Here is an 18,362-nt window from a genome sequence, read left to right as displayed (position 1 = left end):
TATGATTTATGTCATCAGGGTGTGGTGCTGTCAGTGTGCCCTGGGTCCTTGGTGCATGGCGACTCTCACAAAAGATTATTCATGTTTCGTGATGAATAATTTTAGTAAGATTTATGATTACCTGGTAGCTTATCAGGGTTTCAGTGTCTATGTCGTGTAGAGAAATGTAATAGAATTGAGAGGTTCAGATGACATCATAAACCATAAGAAACCCTTGAAACTGACTCTGAAGTTTTACTGGAATCTTTGCTTTTATTTAGTTAGGATGTGAGTGGAGAAAATTTCATTAGAGTTATTGGTATGACCATTACAGATAATCCTGACCACCACAGTGATATACTAAGGTAATGGCCCTTCTTATACTACAGTTTGTCTCTGAGCTGTTGAATGCCTTCTATGTATTATAATGACTCATTGTCTATTCTTAGAATTCTTCCCAGTAACCCCTTTCATAACTTTTTCCCTTTTGCCAGCCACTCCTAATCATATTATGGCTACATGTATTACACAAAATAAATAAAAGTGACTTGTTACTTTGAACTAAACACCCTCCTTTAATCCTTATCGCACCATAGAAAGTTTTACAAACTAAACGTCATGAAAAGTTGCCAAAAAGCCCTATGGATTTCACAGCCTTCTATAGCAGTAGGGCCAGGCTGGATCTCTGGTCTTTGCTGACTTCAGTTGGGCCAGCAATGGGGTGCTGTGATTGAACTCAGTGTCCCTTGCTAAAGGAGGGGAAAAAATTGGCCAGAATTTCTGCTCCTGATTGTTATCTAGTGACCTGGCTAGATAATGTGCATGTGCTGGCATTGGGTGAAAATAGAATTGGACTTGACTGAGATGCCCTCCCCAATCAATTACCCTGCCAAAAACCCCTATCTCGTCTCACACATGAAGAATGGCTACTTGGACAAGGTATTGGGAGGCTTCTGGCATCTCTGGAATTGTACTGGAGCATGAGTTAGCACTTTCAGGAAAGGGAAAAAAAACTGGAAGAAAGTGTGTTGATTATAAATAATGATCTGCCTTTTGAACCACCTGTAAATTATAGCAGTGTAAGGCAGGAACAATGCAGAGCACGGAGTCAGCTATGAATCTGTAGAACAGAATGTGCCCTGAATTTATAGAATGCAGGACCAGCTAAGAATCTACACCCAGTCTAGGGTCAACAATCTGACTACTGGTAAGGCCACGACAAGTAACTTCAGGTAGAGAATGAATAATCAGCCAGTTTCACACTCCTAATTGTTAGTTAGTTGACCCTTGGTTAGAAAGTGTACATGGGTGAAGAGAGGATCAAGCTTAGAAATGATGCCCTCTCCATGGTTAAATAACCTGCTGAACTCACTGACTTGCCTCACGTGAAGAATAGCCACTTGGTAAGGCACTGAGGGCTCCCGGCACCCCTGGGGTCACCACCTTCAGAGGGGGAGAAAAGGGGAGAAAATTGGGGAAAATGTAGATGGTGCTGTATATTCCAGAAAATTCCATTGTCCAGTCTGATTAGAATCAGCTGCTTTCTGCTACTAACTATTGATACTAATTGATTTTTTAAAATCAACTTACATAGTTATCCCTGGCAGACCAGCCTGGGTAAAGCTGCATGTGTAGTTGTCGTTCTTTCCTTGCCAATTCATAGTACTTTGCCTGTTCTTCACGGGAGAGAGCATGCCACTGTGCAGATAAAAATATGACAATGTAGGTGTTAGGAAACTGTTACATTTACATTAAAGAGCCATTGTCCTATGTATGAAGTTTTTCCCACGGTGCCATAATGGCATCGGCATAATACCTCAGAAAATCTCCATGGAAAAGCTTGGACTGCGTGTGGCCATATTGGAATTCCCTCCCCCTCCCTACTCCCCTGACTTAGCATGGATGCATTCATGGTTTAGGTAGTTTTCAGCTGTTCCAGGAAATGAGCTGAATCCAAAGGTTGTCAGAGATGATATGCTAACACTCCATTAGCTAAATTCATTCTGTAGGCAATATTATGACTTCTCAGAGGGCACACGTTAATATTGATTTGAACACTCAACCAGGCTCCTATTGATCTCAAACAGAAAAGCAGAACAGAATAAGTGTCTTAATTTCAGCTCCTCGCCTAGTACTTTGTATCCTTTGAAGTTTGACATGAGTATTGAGCAACATGTCTGAATCCTGAAAAACAGCAGCTAATTATGAAGCCTTCATTCAGGATTCTGCTTGGATCAGGACTGCAGAATGCTTCTAAACACTTAACCAATTTGACATATTCATTGCTTCTGCTAGAGCATCCCCAATGGCTTAGAATGTAAGTGCCCACTATAATATTGAGCCATACAGATCAGGAAGGTTCTAGTTTCAATCTCTGGTTTGTGCTAAGTTAGCTGATCTCAATGGGGGGATTGTGTTGGGGGGTGCTACAATTGATGTCAGTCAGTTTGTGTCCTGCTTCTCACTATGGTCTGTTGATTCCTGCTTAAATGCAGAAGCTGATCCCATATCTGCAGATGATATCACCAAGAGGCAGCATGGAGATTTGGCTACAATAAGATAGGTAAGAGTGAACCATGTGCGAGCAGTCCCACTGAGCTGGACAATGAAGGAGATGCTTTGGAGGAGGATAGTGTGGTCAACTGTGTCAAAGGCTGCAGAAAGGTCAAGGGGGCCAAGAAGGGATATCGCACCACAGTCACAGAAACAGAGGAGGTCATTTGTGACTTTGGTTCGGGATATTTCAGTGCTGTGGCAGAGGCAGCAGTAACACCAACTTACATTTAAATAGTGCCTTTAACGTAGAAAAACATCTCAAGATGCTTCACAGAGGCATAATCAAACAAAAATGGATGCCATGGCAAAGAAGGAGATATCAGAAAGGGTGAATGAGGTTGGGTTTAAGGAGGGCCTGGATGGAGAGACGGATACACAAAAGTCTTGAGTGGGAGGAATAAGCGTTCAATTATAATATCACCTAGCATGGAGGCCAGGAAGGGGTGTTAGATGGTCAGTAGTTTAGTGGGAATGGGGTCAAAGTGCATCTCATCGACATGGAAAGCTTGGAGATGCATGAAAGAAGATAGGAGAAAAATGAGAGAAAGATGCAGGTTCAGGGCTAAGACAGGTGGGAGCCTGGGAGGAGGGCTTGTCTTGGTGGGCATGGGGAAGGGGAGGGAAGTAGCAGAGGCAGCTGAATGGATGTCTCAATCTTAGGCCCCGATTTTAACTGTTCCTGCCAGGTGGAAACCGGGCAAGGTGGGGTGGTTAAAGTAAAGTGAGACACTTCCCCCCCCCCACTCCATGATCCCGCTGCCTCCCTGCCCAATATTAACCTGCTCTTTTCAGGCAAACCTGTCGGGAGCCGGATGCTGGGCCAGAAGAGGCCCAGAAGATAAGTTTAAAAGTGCTCCTCTGAGCCTCACAAGGAAGCCTTGGTCCTCCCTTGTGCCAGGCTCCCTCCTCCCGATCATCGCCATATCCTTCCGCCTCCTCCCTCAACCCATCCTGATCCCTGCCAATGCCTTCTCCACCCTCCCGATCCCTGCCGACAGCCTTCACCCCCTCCCAATCCTGCCCAGAGCCTTCTCCCCCACTCCCAATCCCTGGCGACAGCCGACTGGACTTCCCCACACCTTTCCTGACCCCCAACCATGAAAATCTATGCCATTGTATCAAAAAAGTCCATGAGCTCTTCGCACATTGATGGAGATGAGGGTAGAGAGAGCAGGGGAGAGGGGTTTAAGGAGTGATTGGTAGTGGAGAAAAGAAGCGAGGGGTTATCCTTGCTCTCCCGGATGATCCTGGCAGAGGAGAATGAAGCTCGATAGCACTTCAAGTGGTCCAGCGAGATCTGATGATGGATGCCTAAACCAGTTGTATACCAGACACACTTATGTCTGTGCCCCTTTGACTTGAGGGAGCAAAGATGGGGAGACTGCGATTGGCTTTATGACCCTTGAACGTAGAGCCTAGCAAAACTGAACTGTCTATGTTCATCCTAGATGAAAAATGGCATCTGGCTGAGGTTCCTAAGGACTGCTGGTACCCTAGAGACGTACCTCTACATGGGTTACTCTCTTCAGATGAGGATTGATAAGGATCAGATATTAATTTATTTATGGATGACGGTGATATATATTTTCACTTACTCTTCTACCCAAGATTTGATTGATGGCTGCGCTCTCTTTCAGAGTGCACTCAGCTACGACCTTCGCCCTCATTTCTTTCATGTAAAGCATAAATGCATTGAGGGGTTTTTTGATAGTAGGCTTTTTACTCTCTTTTTCCCGTTTTGGTTCAGGATTAGGTTTCCTAAAGGACAAAAAAAGTACATAGTTTAAGAATAATTTGAAATAACTAAATGTCAGAATTGGTCGGTGACAGTCACAGGGTGATACAATGGAACAGAACTCCTTTCATTCCTGAGGAGCTGGGATTGAACTAACCCTAGGTGGAGAGGATGTAGAGTTCCCTTTCTCACTTTCATTTCTTGTTTAAGCATCTGAAGTGAAATGAGTTTGGTGGATAGGCTAACCCAGGTGTTGTGGACAATCCATCAGAGCAACAGTACTGCTCCATATTCAGATTCTGAGATGCCTCAAGAATAAGAACATGAGAATCAATGGCGAGAGCAGAACCCATTTGAACCATCAATAATCTGCTTAATAAATCAATATATACAGCAGGAGATACTTGACTATCCGGGATACAGGCACAGGACTGTAGGTATGAGCATTCTGATATTGAACTCTTTCAAACCTACCAGTAAATGTTAAACTGCATATATGGGCTGTATGTTTGAAAAAACATTTAGTTATAAAATTGTAATGGGGCCGTGTATCATTCCTAAGGGTTGTAATGAGTGCTTTACTAGCCTTGTAAATGAGGCGATGTAACACCGTGACTGATGACTATGATGAAAAATTGCAAATGTAACTCCATTATTTAAGAAAGATGAGAGAAACCAAGAAATTATAGACATGCTAGTCTAACATCTGTTGTGGGGAATTTATTGGAATCTATAATTAAGGACACAGTGACTGAGCACTTAAGAGAAATTTGAGCTGATTAGAGAGAGCCAACATATAATTTATAAAGGGTAGGTCATGTTTAACGAACCTAATTGAATTTTTTTGCGAAAGTAACTAAAGTAGTAGACAGGGGAATGTCTATGGATGTAGTTTATATGGACTTCTGAAGACATTTGATAAGGTTCCACATAAGAGACTGTTAGCTAAAACTTAAACTCATGCAATTGAAGGCAAATTATTGACCTGGTTAGAAGATTGGATAGGCAGTCGAAGACAGAGAGTAGGGCTAATGGATATCTAATCGAATTGGAAAGAAGTGATCAGTGGTGTTCCACAAGGATCTGTGCTGGGTCTTCAATTATACTTAATATTTATTAATGACTTAGATTATACAATAGAGAGCCATATATCCAAGTTTGCCGATGAAACAAATATTGGTGTCATAGTAAACAGTGTAGATGGAGCATAACATTACGAAGAGACATTGATAGATTAAGTGAGTGGGCAAAACAGTGCAGATAGATTTCAACGCAGGTAAATGTGAGGTCATCCATTTTGGACCAAAAAAGGATAGATCCGAGTATTTTTTAAATGGTGAAAAGCTAGGAACAGTGGAGGTGCAAAGAGATTTAGGAGTCCATGTACACAGATCACTAAAATGTAGCAGTCCGGTACAATAAACAATCAAAAAGGCTAATGGAATGTTGGCCTTTATAAATTAGAGGGCTAAAACATAAAGGGGGGGGTGGGGGGGGGGGGGGAAGAGTTTTGCTACAGCTATACAAAGCCCTGGTTAGACCACATCTGGCATACTGTGTACAGTTCTGGGCATCGTACCTTGGAAAGGATACATTGGCCTTGGAAGGAATGCAGCGCAAATCCACCAGAATGTTACCAGGGCTTCAAGGGTTAGATTATGAAGAGAGATTACATAAACTAGGCTTGTATTCCCTGGAATATAGAAGATTATGGGGTGATTTGATTGAAGTTTTTAGGATTTTGAAAGGAATTGATAGGTTAGATGTAGACAGAGAGAAACTTTTTCCGCTGGTGGGGGAGTCTAGGACAAGGGGACATAACCTTAAAATCAGAGCCAGAACACTCGGGAGAGATCTTAGGAAATACTTGTGCATGCAAAGGGTGGTAGAAGTGAGGATCTCTCTCCCACAAAAAGCAGTAGATGCTAACTCAATTAATAATTTTAAATCTGAGATCGATAGATTTTTGCTAGCTAATGCTATTAAGGGATATGGAGCCAAGGCAGGTAGATGGAAATAGGATAGAGATCAGCCATGATCTCATTGAATGGCAGAAAAGGTTTGAGGCGATGAATGGCCTACTCCTGTTGCTATGCTCCTATGAAAGCAGAGTTTTCTTCGTGCATCAAATAGGGAGAGCTTCTGTTCTTTCTGACATGCAAGAGGAGATTTTAATTTGCTGGCAGGAAACTGGGAGAAACTTCCAACCTGGGAGTCTCTATGGGAGACCCGGGCCTCATTGACACCCCACCGGTCAGCTGCCCACTCGAAATGGCAGTTGGCTGGCTGCCGGCAGGCGAAGATCGGGTGGCCCAAATAACTCAGGTAAGTCATGGGGGGAGGAGGGGTGCGCTGTGTAGTTTGGCAGGCTTTTGCAGGTGGGAATGGGGGAGCCTGGGGTGGAAGAGGTTCAGACTTTTCTTGTGGGGCCTGGAGGAGTGGTGGGAGGAACCATGGTGTTCGCTTTGGCCAGTAGGCTGTTAAAATTGCCTTGAAGTCCTATCTAGGATTCTGACTAGCACAACTGATGCAGGCGGTCACCTCAGCTGCCCACCATTAAAATCACTAAGGGGCAGTATTGAAGCGGGAAAAAGAGCCACTCAATTTTAACTCTCTCTCTGACTAGTTCCCACTGGTCAGAGGGAGTTAAAATTCCCCCTATAGTTTGAAAATAATTTGAATTAAACTGGAAGCTATCCTTCACCAAGAAACATCAAACTAGAGACCAGAGCCCAGTTTTAGGGACAAGCCCAGGTTGTTTGATCTGTAAATTAGTCAACATACAAAGGCTTTGTTCTAGGTGCTAATCAAATTATACATGGTCAAAGATACTAACATAAAACCTGACAAGCTGGGAACATCTGCTTGTCAAGTCATTTTATGCACAGTAAACTCCTTTGTGCCATGAACCTGATTGATTAAGAGCTCTTTATATGCTGGATTATATGATGAAGACTTCTTTCAGTATTATTAGTTCAGTTTATATTAATGTCTGAGAGGTCAAAGTAAGAATCATGTCACTCACATATGACATTGCATCAGAAAGTCTACAAAAGTGTACTTGATCCAAAAGTCTTGCAGATTGCTGGACTGTGTAAGAAACACATTCTGAAGAGGATAATCTTTTATAGGTTGATTCTTTCTTTATTGTTTTCTAAGTATTTCTAATTTTGAAAGCTTGCTGGGGCAGATTTACTTGTTCCTGCGCCTGGCTTTATTGGATCACCTGAGAGAAGCACTTGGAAAATCGGGGAATGAGGATCACACGCCCGTGAGGGAGCCTACCTAATTTTCCATCCATTAACTTAAATGGATGAAAAATTGTGCGAGCTCCCTTACAGGTGCGCGATCCTCTCTGTTTGATTTTCTTCTATGTGCTGCGATCAGATGATCCAACACAACCAGGCACAGGAACAGGGAAATCTGCTGATGTGTATTATCTTGCAAATAAATCCGATTTAGCCTAGAAGTAATGATCTGACAGTGTGATATTTATCACGCTTCAGAGAAAACAGGAGAACATGGTATGCATCCCACATAATCTCCACTATATTATACAGTAATTAAGGGTAATTGTCATAGTGCTATCCAGCTCACCGCATGTAAAAAGATGCAGATTTTGTTTCATGGACTTGGTCCACTTATGAAAACCACCTTTCTGTGGGAAACATTCATTGAAAGTCTTGGGAGAAAGCCCGAACTGTAACAATTACCTTATTGAATAGATGGTTGGGTCTGCTGCTATCATGTTTTTTTAAAATTGTAAAGCAGCATAACAGAAGTTTATGCTACTGTTGGCACATGATCTGCTATGGCACAAATACAACACAATGTGGCTCCATCTGAAGGAAGTTTACAGAGCAATCTATTCTAGGGACTAAACCTGTCTTCTACCCCCAAAAAATTCCCCAATATGGGAAAAATAGCCCACATAAATGGTGAAGAAGGTGGGCTTCCTACAGCAGACCACAGCTACTATTTTCTTTGAATAACTGCACATTAATACCTGGATATCTAAGGATGGAGAATGTTGACTATTGTAGCTTAATTCTAGTCATAAAGGAATATTGTCTGTTTAATACTTTGCATCTGTTAGTAACTTCAAACCACGAATTTGAGTCTGATTCATACAATGCCAAATATAACATAGCTCTTTAATTATGTAATTTATAAGTAACAGTTGCTTTAGCATTCCATATAGCCAAGAGGATAATTATTTCCAGGTTCACACTTTCCTGTGACTCTAAATTAAATCAAAATCATCCTTATCTTCCGTTCGTCCTCACAAAGCATATCAGCACTGTGAATCAGATGTTCCTTATACATATATAATTTAAATATATAATTTTCTTAAGTGTATAATTTAAAGCCTTATTCTTCCTCCCTCCGAAAATATATGTGTCACCATAGAAATTCAGTCTGCTGAGTTCCCTTGATGCCCTACTGAATAAAATTACCACCCACCACAGAGCCATAGAGACCAAAAGATCTCACATTTGATCCCTGGTCTGTGCTGAGTTAGCTGATTTCAGTCAAGCAGGCAGTGAGAGTGCTACAACTGGCTTCAGCGTCTCCAAGCTAGGATGGAGAAAATCAGTTATGGTCTCATCACTATCCAGTGCCCCTGCTGGAAGTGACTGTGTGTGGTCATCAGATGAGGAAAGGATGGACCCCCAAAGTCAAATAATTTGCTGAAGCTATCGACTAGGCTCATGTGTGACTAATGGCTGCTTGGGCAATGCACTGGAGAGTTGCCATCACCAGCGGAATCAAATCTCAGCATGAGTTACCACCTACAAGAGAGGTGGGGAGAAAACTGATGAAAAAGCACTCAGTCTGAATAGCATAATTTACTTTTTTGTGGATCCATAAATCTTAAAAGGGCGATGTTTTCATGAAAACATTTTTTTTGGTTTAAATAAGGAGAACTAGAAGAAGTTTATGTCATTCATGTCACATTAATGTCCTTTGCAAGTGACACAGCAATACGCTATGACATGAATTACCTCATTGTATCATGTTTGTAAACAAATGAAAAAAGATTGTCCAAACATTTTTTTAATGAAGATGGAGTTCTTTTTAAAAGATCTCAGAATGTTTATTTATAAAATATAACCGTGTGTGAGCAAGACCATTGAGCTAATAATGTGGTCTCCTTACTGTTGTTACAAGATAGTCTAGCCAACCGAGCTCCGAGAAAAGCCCCTATTTGGAGAACATCACCTAATTCTTGCATCTTGGATAAGTTGGCTAGTGGACTTGGTCTTATGGAACAGAGCAAAGGTAGCCTATAGGAAGCTTAGGTCACAGAGGTCACTTGCCCACATTTTATTTTTCTTACTATAGAACACAGGGATCTGTGAGTAATGTGGTTGTTTTAGTAAGAGGTGTCTTTCGTTCCTTCTCTGATACACATTAATCATCAGTAGGTTGCTTTATAGGGATATAACTATAATTCTAATAATTCAGATGTCAGATAATTTTCATGTTTTGTAAAAGCTAATACTAAACACCCAGTACGGGGTAAATGTTAGGACTACACAGACCAATAAAAGGAATCATTGTTTTTCAACAATGCATGTGTAAACAGTACTATACTTTGAGCCCTTGAATAATTGGAAGACTTTACTTACATGCTTCTGAGCCCACTATCATACTGATTCATGTCTGGTTTGCCTGAAGCGGTCACAATAGCAGGATGGGGGATCCCTGTAGAGTGCATGCCTGGAGGGCCCAGCACCAGGGGATGAGGAAACCTGGAAACAAGCAAAGTACACAGTAGTTATTTTGGTGTTATATCTGCCACAGTGACACTATTTTTGTACGGCTCAGAATGTCAGAATAGACTTTTAAACTTTGATTGGGTGTGTGTGGATAGAACTGGCTGGCACACATGGCCAATGAATTACTGTTCCCAAACTTTGCTGATTAAATAAGGCTACAGTGGATTACCACTTGAAAATTAATATGGCTCAGTGAGTCAATTCACTGCCTGGTGTGGCACTGGGCTATCCCAGGTTCAATCCATGGCCTGTGCTGAGCTAACTGAGTTACAATGGTAGGAAAGTGTAAAAAAATACCAGCCAAACCTCCTGCTCCCATTTGCTATCAGGTGATTCCTGCTGGAAGGTGAAGCATTTGAGATTAGGCAAAGACAGGATGAAGGTGAGATGTGATGTCCCCACACTTGAATAGCCTTCCAACACTCAAGCCTGGACTCAAACATGAAGAATGGCCACTTGGGTGAGGTTGGTGCCCAGTGAGCTGTAGCCCAGCATGAGTCATTGACCTTAGGCGAGAAAGGGAGATACAGAAAAACATTCAGAAAAACAAATTAGGGTAGAAATTGTGAGGCTTTGTTGCTGGTGCAGATCCTTGATAAACATGGGTCAAAGATAGGAGTACAGTATTGTAGTACTGATTCTTCACCCTACATCCGTGTCTAATGAGGCTTTGGGATAGAAATTAGTCTGGGTCGGTAATGCAAAATGGGCAGTATCGCATAGGCCGCCCGTTATAACCCCCACCCCCCATTGACTTCAATGGAACTGAATATCGAGTGGGGAGTATAACATACGACCGATGTATAACATTATGACTGATGCAATACTGCCCAAGATTAATTTCTAGCCCTTTATGTCAACAATGGAGTCTCACAATTTCTGCCTTAATATATCTTCCTCTTCACACAGATGTCTTGTGCATGAAAAGTAAGCACATACATTTTGGTTTAGATCTGTCTCATTGAGAAGAGCTGTCTAACCAGGGTCGCTACATGTAGTAACACAGAGTGGCTATCACAGTCTCAGCACTGGTACCAATGTAAACTGGTGCATTGGACATAGTTAATTCCAATTCTAGTAGAACCAGACTTCAGAAATTAAAGTCAATGGTGGACATGCATCACTGCCACACACAAATATTCCACAGTGACAGATTGAAACTCGTCTTGCCCTCAAAGACTTTAATATTGAAAGGCTTAAAAGAAACTTGCACCTTAAGTCATAATCACAGACAAAAGCACAGTGGATACATTTTAGAAAAATAAAAGCAAGAAGGACAGTTACAGTGAACCCTGGTGAAAAATTGGACGATAATAATTAAGTTCCAGAGAGGCATCCCATTCAATGATAAATACATGAAAAATGACAAAGACTTTGGTCCAGTTGTACTTGAGAATCACTCTTAGAGAAGTGCATATTCCTTGACCTATCAGAATTTTACAAAAAAAAGTCTAAAGAACACCATTTTCTTTAAAGAAGTATTACTTTGTGAAAAAAAAATTGCAAATTTTTTACCTTTCCAAATTTCTCCTCTCTCCTGAGGGTGCTAACTCATGCTGAGATATGGTTCCAAAGGGTCAGTATTTCTCTAGCACCTTATCCTAGTAGCTGTTCTTTATGTGTCAGCCTGGAAATGAGTATCAGCAAGCTAGTCCACCATGGTGGGAATCACAGGTGAGCCAAATATGTACTCACACAATGTCCACACGGATGTGCTTTTTCAGCGGCAGTCACTGCATAGCAATCAGCCACAGGACCCTTGGCTGATTTTTACCATCCCTGGCCTGGGAACATTGAGACCAATTCTAATGCACTACCACACCCCCAGCTGAGGATCAGCTAACTCAGCACAAATTGGAGATTGAAAATAGTAACTTCCTGATCTAGACAGCTCAGTTCTACGCTATGTGGTGTTTTTATCAAGGGAACCCCGGCAAATCCTTTGTTTAGGAAGGAAGAAGTGACACAAGGCAACAGGTCATTTTCATCCAAACACAAGTGGCGTGATGATGTATCTCAAGGTGATTTACATCAGCTCATCAGAGATTTGACAACTAACAAGAAAAGGTTTGCTCTTTGATTAGTTCTGTTTGCTTACTGAATTTCCTCTTTCTGTGTGAGAATACAGCAATATATTGGAAGTTGAGTTCAGCACTCCTGCAATCTCAGCCGGCAGCCGTGCTCATAGAGAGTGCAGGTTGGTGATAGGGCTACAACAATGCAGTGCCACTTCCCTTACCTCTGCTCCCTTCATGCTGGGAGGACTTAATTGAAACCTCTCTTTGAGAGGCAGCATTGTTGAAAAGCACTGGACTACCAACACACTCGACCTGCAGTGGGGCTACAGATTTAATCCTGCACAGTTCAGTGTTGTTGATCTCAGCTGTGCTACTGTGGGGGAAAACAACATCAGAGGACTATTGTCAGAAGACCACTCTTATATGCCTACCAGTTGTTGCTCAGAGTAGCACTGACAGTGACCTGGGAACAGGCTAGCCATCCCCATCCCCCCTCCATCTTCTTAGCTGCTGAATTTGTGTGGCTGGGGAGATCAGTGGGATCGAGGAACAAAAAAAATTGACACCAGGTTTTACCGTGCAATGCATCTCATTTTGTAAACGCACGATTACAGAATCACAATTATAGGGTCGTTCTCCAACAATGAGTCAGCAATATTGTGGCTCCTCTTATGGACACACACAAAAGGCTAGGGATTATCAGGTGCACATTATTCAGGTGTATAGAAGGATCATTGTGCAATATTACTTTTAATTGTTATCTCCATACAGTACCTGATGACAAATAAACATTAACATTTAATTTAGAAAAACAGTTCAATTTTCAAAAGTTTTGAAGCCAGTTGTGGATGTAATAAAAGGCACAATGCTTTGGTGTCACAATAGTGGGGAACGATCCTGTTATTAGACAGTGAGGGCACATGTAAAGCAATACCTCGGGCTCAGTGCACATCAGAGCTCAGCCACCTTAAACTGGTTGAGATACAGCAATTTCAAACAGGTGAGTGCTGATTGGAACTGAGGCCCAGGTTCAGCACATTGCTAGTTCTATCCCGAGAATCACATCACCAACTGTTGCCGCAGTGCCTACTGGACATGTCTTGGCAGAAGCCGCAAGCTATGAGACTAGCTTTGCCGCTCGCTAGTCTCACACAGCCCGTACCTACCTGGATATGGAAGTGCTGGGTGGAAGCGGTGAGGAGTAAGGTTGTCTAAATCCACAAGATGTAATTGGATAGACAGACTGACCTTGCCTGGGATCAGGGAAAAAAGGATCTATCAGCTGCTAGGCTTTACAGCCTTTACCTATGAGCTTAACAAAGACACACTGCACCTCATCAATGCAGGTACCATTCTGTAAAGTGTTGATATTGCTGCTTTGCTTCCTTAAAGATTTGAAAAGACTGGGATGTAAAAACTTGACTTTGAGGGATCTGGATGGTTCAGTGAATTGGTACACTGTTCTTTCACCTCTGGGACCTCCAATTCACTCCAGGCTGATGGATGAAAATCTCCTCTCTCTGCTGGCTGTAAGATCCCTGTATCAAAAGGAGCTTGGGGCAGTTTTCTCATTTTCTTCCCTTTCCTCCCCATCTCTATTGAAAGCAGTGACTTATGATGGTGTATGGTCCCATGGATGCCAGCAACCCTCTGGTATCTTACCCAAATGGTCATTCTTCACTTGTGGGGCTAAACAGTGAGTGTCGTCAGATGATTCAATCGTGGAGTACCACAGATACTGGTACTGTCCTCATCCACCATCCATACGAGCACACTTTAAATTAAGGGGTTCACTTGCATGGCAACCTCGTGAGAATTTCCTCTCCATACTTCAGGGGCACTTAGAAATCAACTAACTCAGCATGAATCAGAGAACAAATCTAGGCTTTCCTGGCTCACTACCCTAGACAGTTCATTTAATCAGTGACCAACAGGAGAAAAGGGGGGCAATGCATTTCAGTGTAATTTACATCATCAGAACATGGGATAGATGGGAATGTACTAAAATGGACTGGCAAATGGTTGGTTAGTAGACGACAACATAGTAGTGCAGGGGCAGGCATCTGGTTGGCAGTCATTTACCAGTGGAGTGTCACAAGGTTCAGTGTTGGGGCCAATGTTGTTTATAATTCTTTTAATGATTTAGAGGAAGGAATTGTGCCCAAAGTGTCCAAATTTGCAGACAACATAATGTTGGGAGCAGTGGAAAATGATGATTATCATCATGCAAAAATTCAAAAGCATCTTGACACGGGTGATCCCAGAACTTAAGGGAATGACGTATGAGGAAAGACTGACTGCCCTGAACCTTTTCTCTTTTGAATAGAGAAGGAGAAGGGGGTATGATAGATGGGTTTAAAATTATGAAAGGTTTGGAAAATTGGATCCAAGTGAGCTTTTCTGCTGTGTACAGAATTTAAGCACAAGGGGTCATATTTATAATTCAAGGCCAAAAGAAAATAGTAAATGCAGGAGGAACTTTTTTACTAAAAGGCTGGTAAGTATGTGGTTTCAAGCAGGAACTAAACAGGTTCTTGTCAATGAATGCGGTTCAGGGTTATTAGAAATGCACCAAGGGAATTCTGTAGATAGATGGGCTAGACAGACCAATGTTCTTATCCTGCCTGAAACTGTTATATTACTATGTTATTAGGCACTGGAGAAGGTGCAAAAAAGATTTACTAGGATGATACCAGAACTGAGAGGTAGAACCTATCAGGAAAGATTGAGCAGGCTGGGGTTCTTTTCCCTAGAAAAGAGAAGACTGAGGGGTGACCTGTTAGAGGTCTTTAAGATTATGAAAGGTTTTGATAGGGTAGACGTTGAGAAGATGTTTCCACTTGCAGGGGAGACCAGAACAAGGGGCCACAAATATAAGATAATCACTAACAAATCCAAAAGGGAATTCAGGAGAAACATCTTTACCTAGAGAGTGGTTAGAATGTGGAACTCACTACCACATGGAGTAGTTGAGGCAACTAGCATAGATGCATTTAAGGAGAATCTAGATAAACACATGAGGGAGAAAGGCATAGGAGGATATGCTGATAGGGTTAGATGGAGTAGGGAGGGAGAAGGCTCTTGTGAAGCATAAACACCGGCATGGACCCATTGGGCTGAATGGCCTGTTACTGTGCTGTACATTCTATGTAATTCTATGTAAACAACCATCATTTAGCAAATCATTTGGCAGTACTGCTCAGGGTAAATCCTGCTTTGTTACTTAGGAATGTGCCGAGGACACAAAGTGCAATCAAAATTTGCAGAATTCTAATGACCAAAGCAAGAGAGCCCTGCAGAATATGTATGAATAGAATTGAACGCAGGTTGCTTACATACCAACAGTTAGTGCACTTCAAGGCAATTCTCTGAATGTGAAGTGTTTTGAGATGTTTGAGATTTGTGATAAGGTGCTATGTAAATGCAAGTATTTTTTTGGGAGTCTCTAGTTAAGATTTATTTTTCAGAAGAGCATTTTTGTGTGTCGGGACATAAGAGAACACCCGCAGTTTCTCTCACATGGTGAATTACTGAAACCAGCCATGTTGTCCAGAGGAGATGTCAGATAAGGCCAGGTGCCTTTCTGCAGGGTGGGCGTATGTTCCTGCCATCCAAGAGGCCATTATTGTACAACCTCCTAACAACAATTCATAGTGCAGCATAGAAGCCAGGGAGCATCTTGTCCATCTCCACTCCGGCGAGGCATTGTAGATGGTTCAAGAAGCAAGAAAGAGAGCAGGAGGAAAGGGAGATCAAAATAAAATGTCTTTTAAAAAAATAAGTTTTTCCATCCCATTCTCTCAATAGTATTATTGACTTCACTGAAAATAGATAATACATAGAATAACGACAACAACTCGGATAGTCCAAAGTACTGGATTTCATAACTTGCATAGACCAGAGAAATCTCTGAGGTTCCTTCTTCAGGTGACAGATTGGTTATTGTGCATGTGCTGTACAATTATAAACTGATGAATTAGTGATGCAGCTGCCTCTTTGCATTGAATATAATTAAGAAAATGACAGCAACAGTAATAAAATGCCTATCTATATGTAAACTGAAATGTTAAATTTAAATTAAGGAATCAACAAGAATGCTATTGATAACTAATTGGTATGAATTACACAAAGACTGTTTGGAGTGAAGACATTGCTGCAATAACTTTAGACAGCCAGCCGAGTGTACTCTGTTGCCTGGATACAGGTAGGGCAAAGCAAAGGCTAATTCTGGCGTCAAACTAGGTGCTTATTGACACCATCATGATACAATCCCTGTCCCAAATTCACTGGGGAACAGAGATCCTGCCAGATGCACCATGGAATGGAAATCCTGCCAGATTCACTTCAAGATACAATTTGCACCATCATCTTCTTAAATTGAAATTTAAAGAACGAAAACTTAAGACAAAACTTATACACTTTCAAAGTTCATTATTCCATCAGTCTTGTGGCTCTTACAGGGCATCTCCATGTATAACTTTACAATATAAATGGGACCGTGGTTAACAGAGAATATAAGCACTTTTTGAACTAAGTTAACTTCCCCCAAAGGCACATTAACATACACAGTTTCAACCAACAGAAAATCACCGAGTGCAACAGAAAACTGGATCATTAATGCTTTTCATCAATGATGCCATTCTTGTTCCACATTATTGTGAGTGGTACTGTTATCATAATGGTTTTCTGTAAGTCCCAAATGTAATCAAGTCCTTTCAGAACACAGCCATCTATGAATTTGAGGAAAGCCAAGTGTTCCAGTGTTATTCCCCACTTCATCTCCTTCTGAATCCACAAGTAGTCTTTGGGTCAGCACTGATGTGAAGATTTCAGAGATTATTGAGGTCAGTAGGCACATAACTTTTTTTGTTTTGTTTTTGGAGAAGGGAGAGAAAGCATAGGGACCACCCAGCACCTTTTGGTTCTCTTAGAACTCAGATGGATGATCTTCAGATCAGATTTTGTGATGCATCACTTACCAGCCCATTGCAGGGGTGATCTGTCCTACACTACCAGGAGACAGAGAATAGAAAGCAGCCAGATCAGGACCTTGAGGAGGCCTGTGCAAACCTGTACAACATAAAAATTAACAGTTACAAACCTTCACCCACAGCAAACACTTAAGAGCTTACAATTCTCTGCACAAAAGTAAAGATTATGTTGCATATACAGTAACAGTATTTTTCACTTATAACATCTACTTACATGTAACATGTACTTTTCCATGCCTCTGTAATAACTTTTGCATGTAACATGGTAGAAATTAGTCTGGGCCTGTCCGCTGGCCCAGACTCGACACTGTGCAAGCAGTGCACACCTGTGCCAAGAGGCCCGTGGATGGTCATGCATTGGTCCTTGGGTCTCATCTACATAACTCCACGCTGGTCACGGCCCCATGTACATTTCAAAATGCTATGGACTGTTGACTTGTTGCAGACTAAGTTCTTAAATTAAAAGACTCTAAAATGTTTATAAAGCACTCTGAATCCTCCATATTCTCAAAGATTAGCGTGCAGAACACATTGTGGTTTTACTTTCAGTTATTTGCAGTTCTTTGCTGTGGTTTTCGTGGAAGCCAATAGCATCTTCTGGCATGGCACTCTTCATTTCTGAGTGGTACAAGCAGGAACCACGGGAGGACATTAACCCATTTGGATCTTTTATATTTAACCCCTACTTCCCAAAAATAAATAGTCTCATCTAACTACATTATCCTCCTCCATCAGGAGGAAGGGGGAGGGCTGTGGAAATCAAGTCCATGGAGATTTTTATGACCATTGCCAGTGTTCTTTGGTCAATTTGAGAGGTGGGAGCCCTCTGCAATGCAGGAAAGGTTCTCTAATTCTAATTAAGGGTTCCACAAAAATATTAACTTATCACTTTTTCATATACTGACTGACCTGCTGTGTATTTCCAGCATGTTTCCCCACTGCCCCCCCCACAAATATTCTCTCTTCTTACCCTTCTTTTTCTTTCTCTCTGTCTTCTTCCCTCCCAGATGACTGAGACTGATGAATCTTACCTAAACTGCAATCTTATGGTACGGTAATTTACTGAAGCGTATGAGTTTTTTTCTGTGCTTGTTTCCAAATATTTGAAGGTGCTGACTCATGAAGGTAGTTAGTTCTAGTGGTGACGGTAGCTCTACATCCAACTGACCGTTCTTCATGTATAATCTGAGAGAGTGAACTTTGGCAAGTCATTCAGTCATGGAGGGCATTGCAACTGAGCTTGATCCTGTCCTCATTTGATATCCACATATGCAACCTTTCCTATTAGGGTCACTGGATA

At 41.7% G+C, this 18,362-nt stretch overlaps 1 protein-coding gene across 11 annotated transcripts in view; it reads right to left on the bottom strand.

The window, feature by feature from the left end:
• The window catches only part of tcf7 (transcription factor 7), a 172,323-nt gene that overhangs the window by 15,370 nt on the left and 138,591 nt on the right, over positions 1-18,362 (bottom strand). For 6 of the 11 annotated variants that reach the window (XM_067996177.1, XM_067996174.1, XM_067996178.1 and 3 more), the window contains 6 exons: positions 17,051-17,141; positions 13,238-13,324; positions 9,904-10,026; positions 4,131-4,293; positions 1,570-1,677; positions 1,360-1,422 (listed from right to left, as the gene is read on the bottom strand). In XM_067996177.1, the coding sequence (XP_067852278.1) occupies positions 1,360-1,422; positions 1,570-1,677; positions 4,131-4,293; positions 9,904-10,026; positions 13,238-13,324; positions 17,051-17,141 (635 nt within the window). The remainder of the gene's footprint in view (positions 1-1,359; positions 1,423-1,569; positions 1,678-4,130; positions 4,294-9,903; positions 10,027-13,237; positions 13,325-17,050; positions 17,142-18,362) is intronic. The other 5 variants (XM_067996182.1, XM_067996179.1, XM_067996183.1 and 2 more) reach the window with 3 other exon arrangements.

This window comes from Heptranchias perlo, chromosome 14 (genome assembly GCF_035084215.1).
Source record: "Heptranchias perlo isolate sHepPer1 chromosome 14, sHepPer1.hap1, whole genome shotgun sequence".
In the NCBI taxonomy this organism is placed as follows: Eukaryota; Metazoa; Chordata; class Chondrichthyes; order Hexanchiformes; family Hexanchidae; genus Heptranchias; species Heptranchias perlo.
Note: the sequence above shows the minus strand (reverse complement) of the source record. Positions and strands in the feature narration are given on the sequence as shown.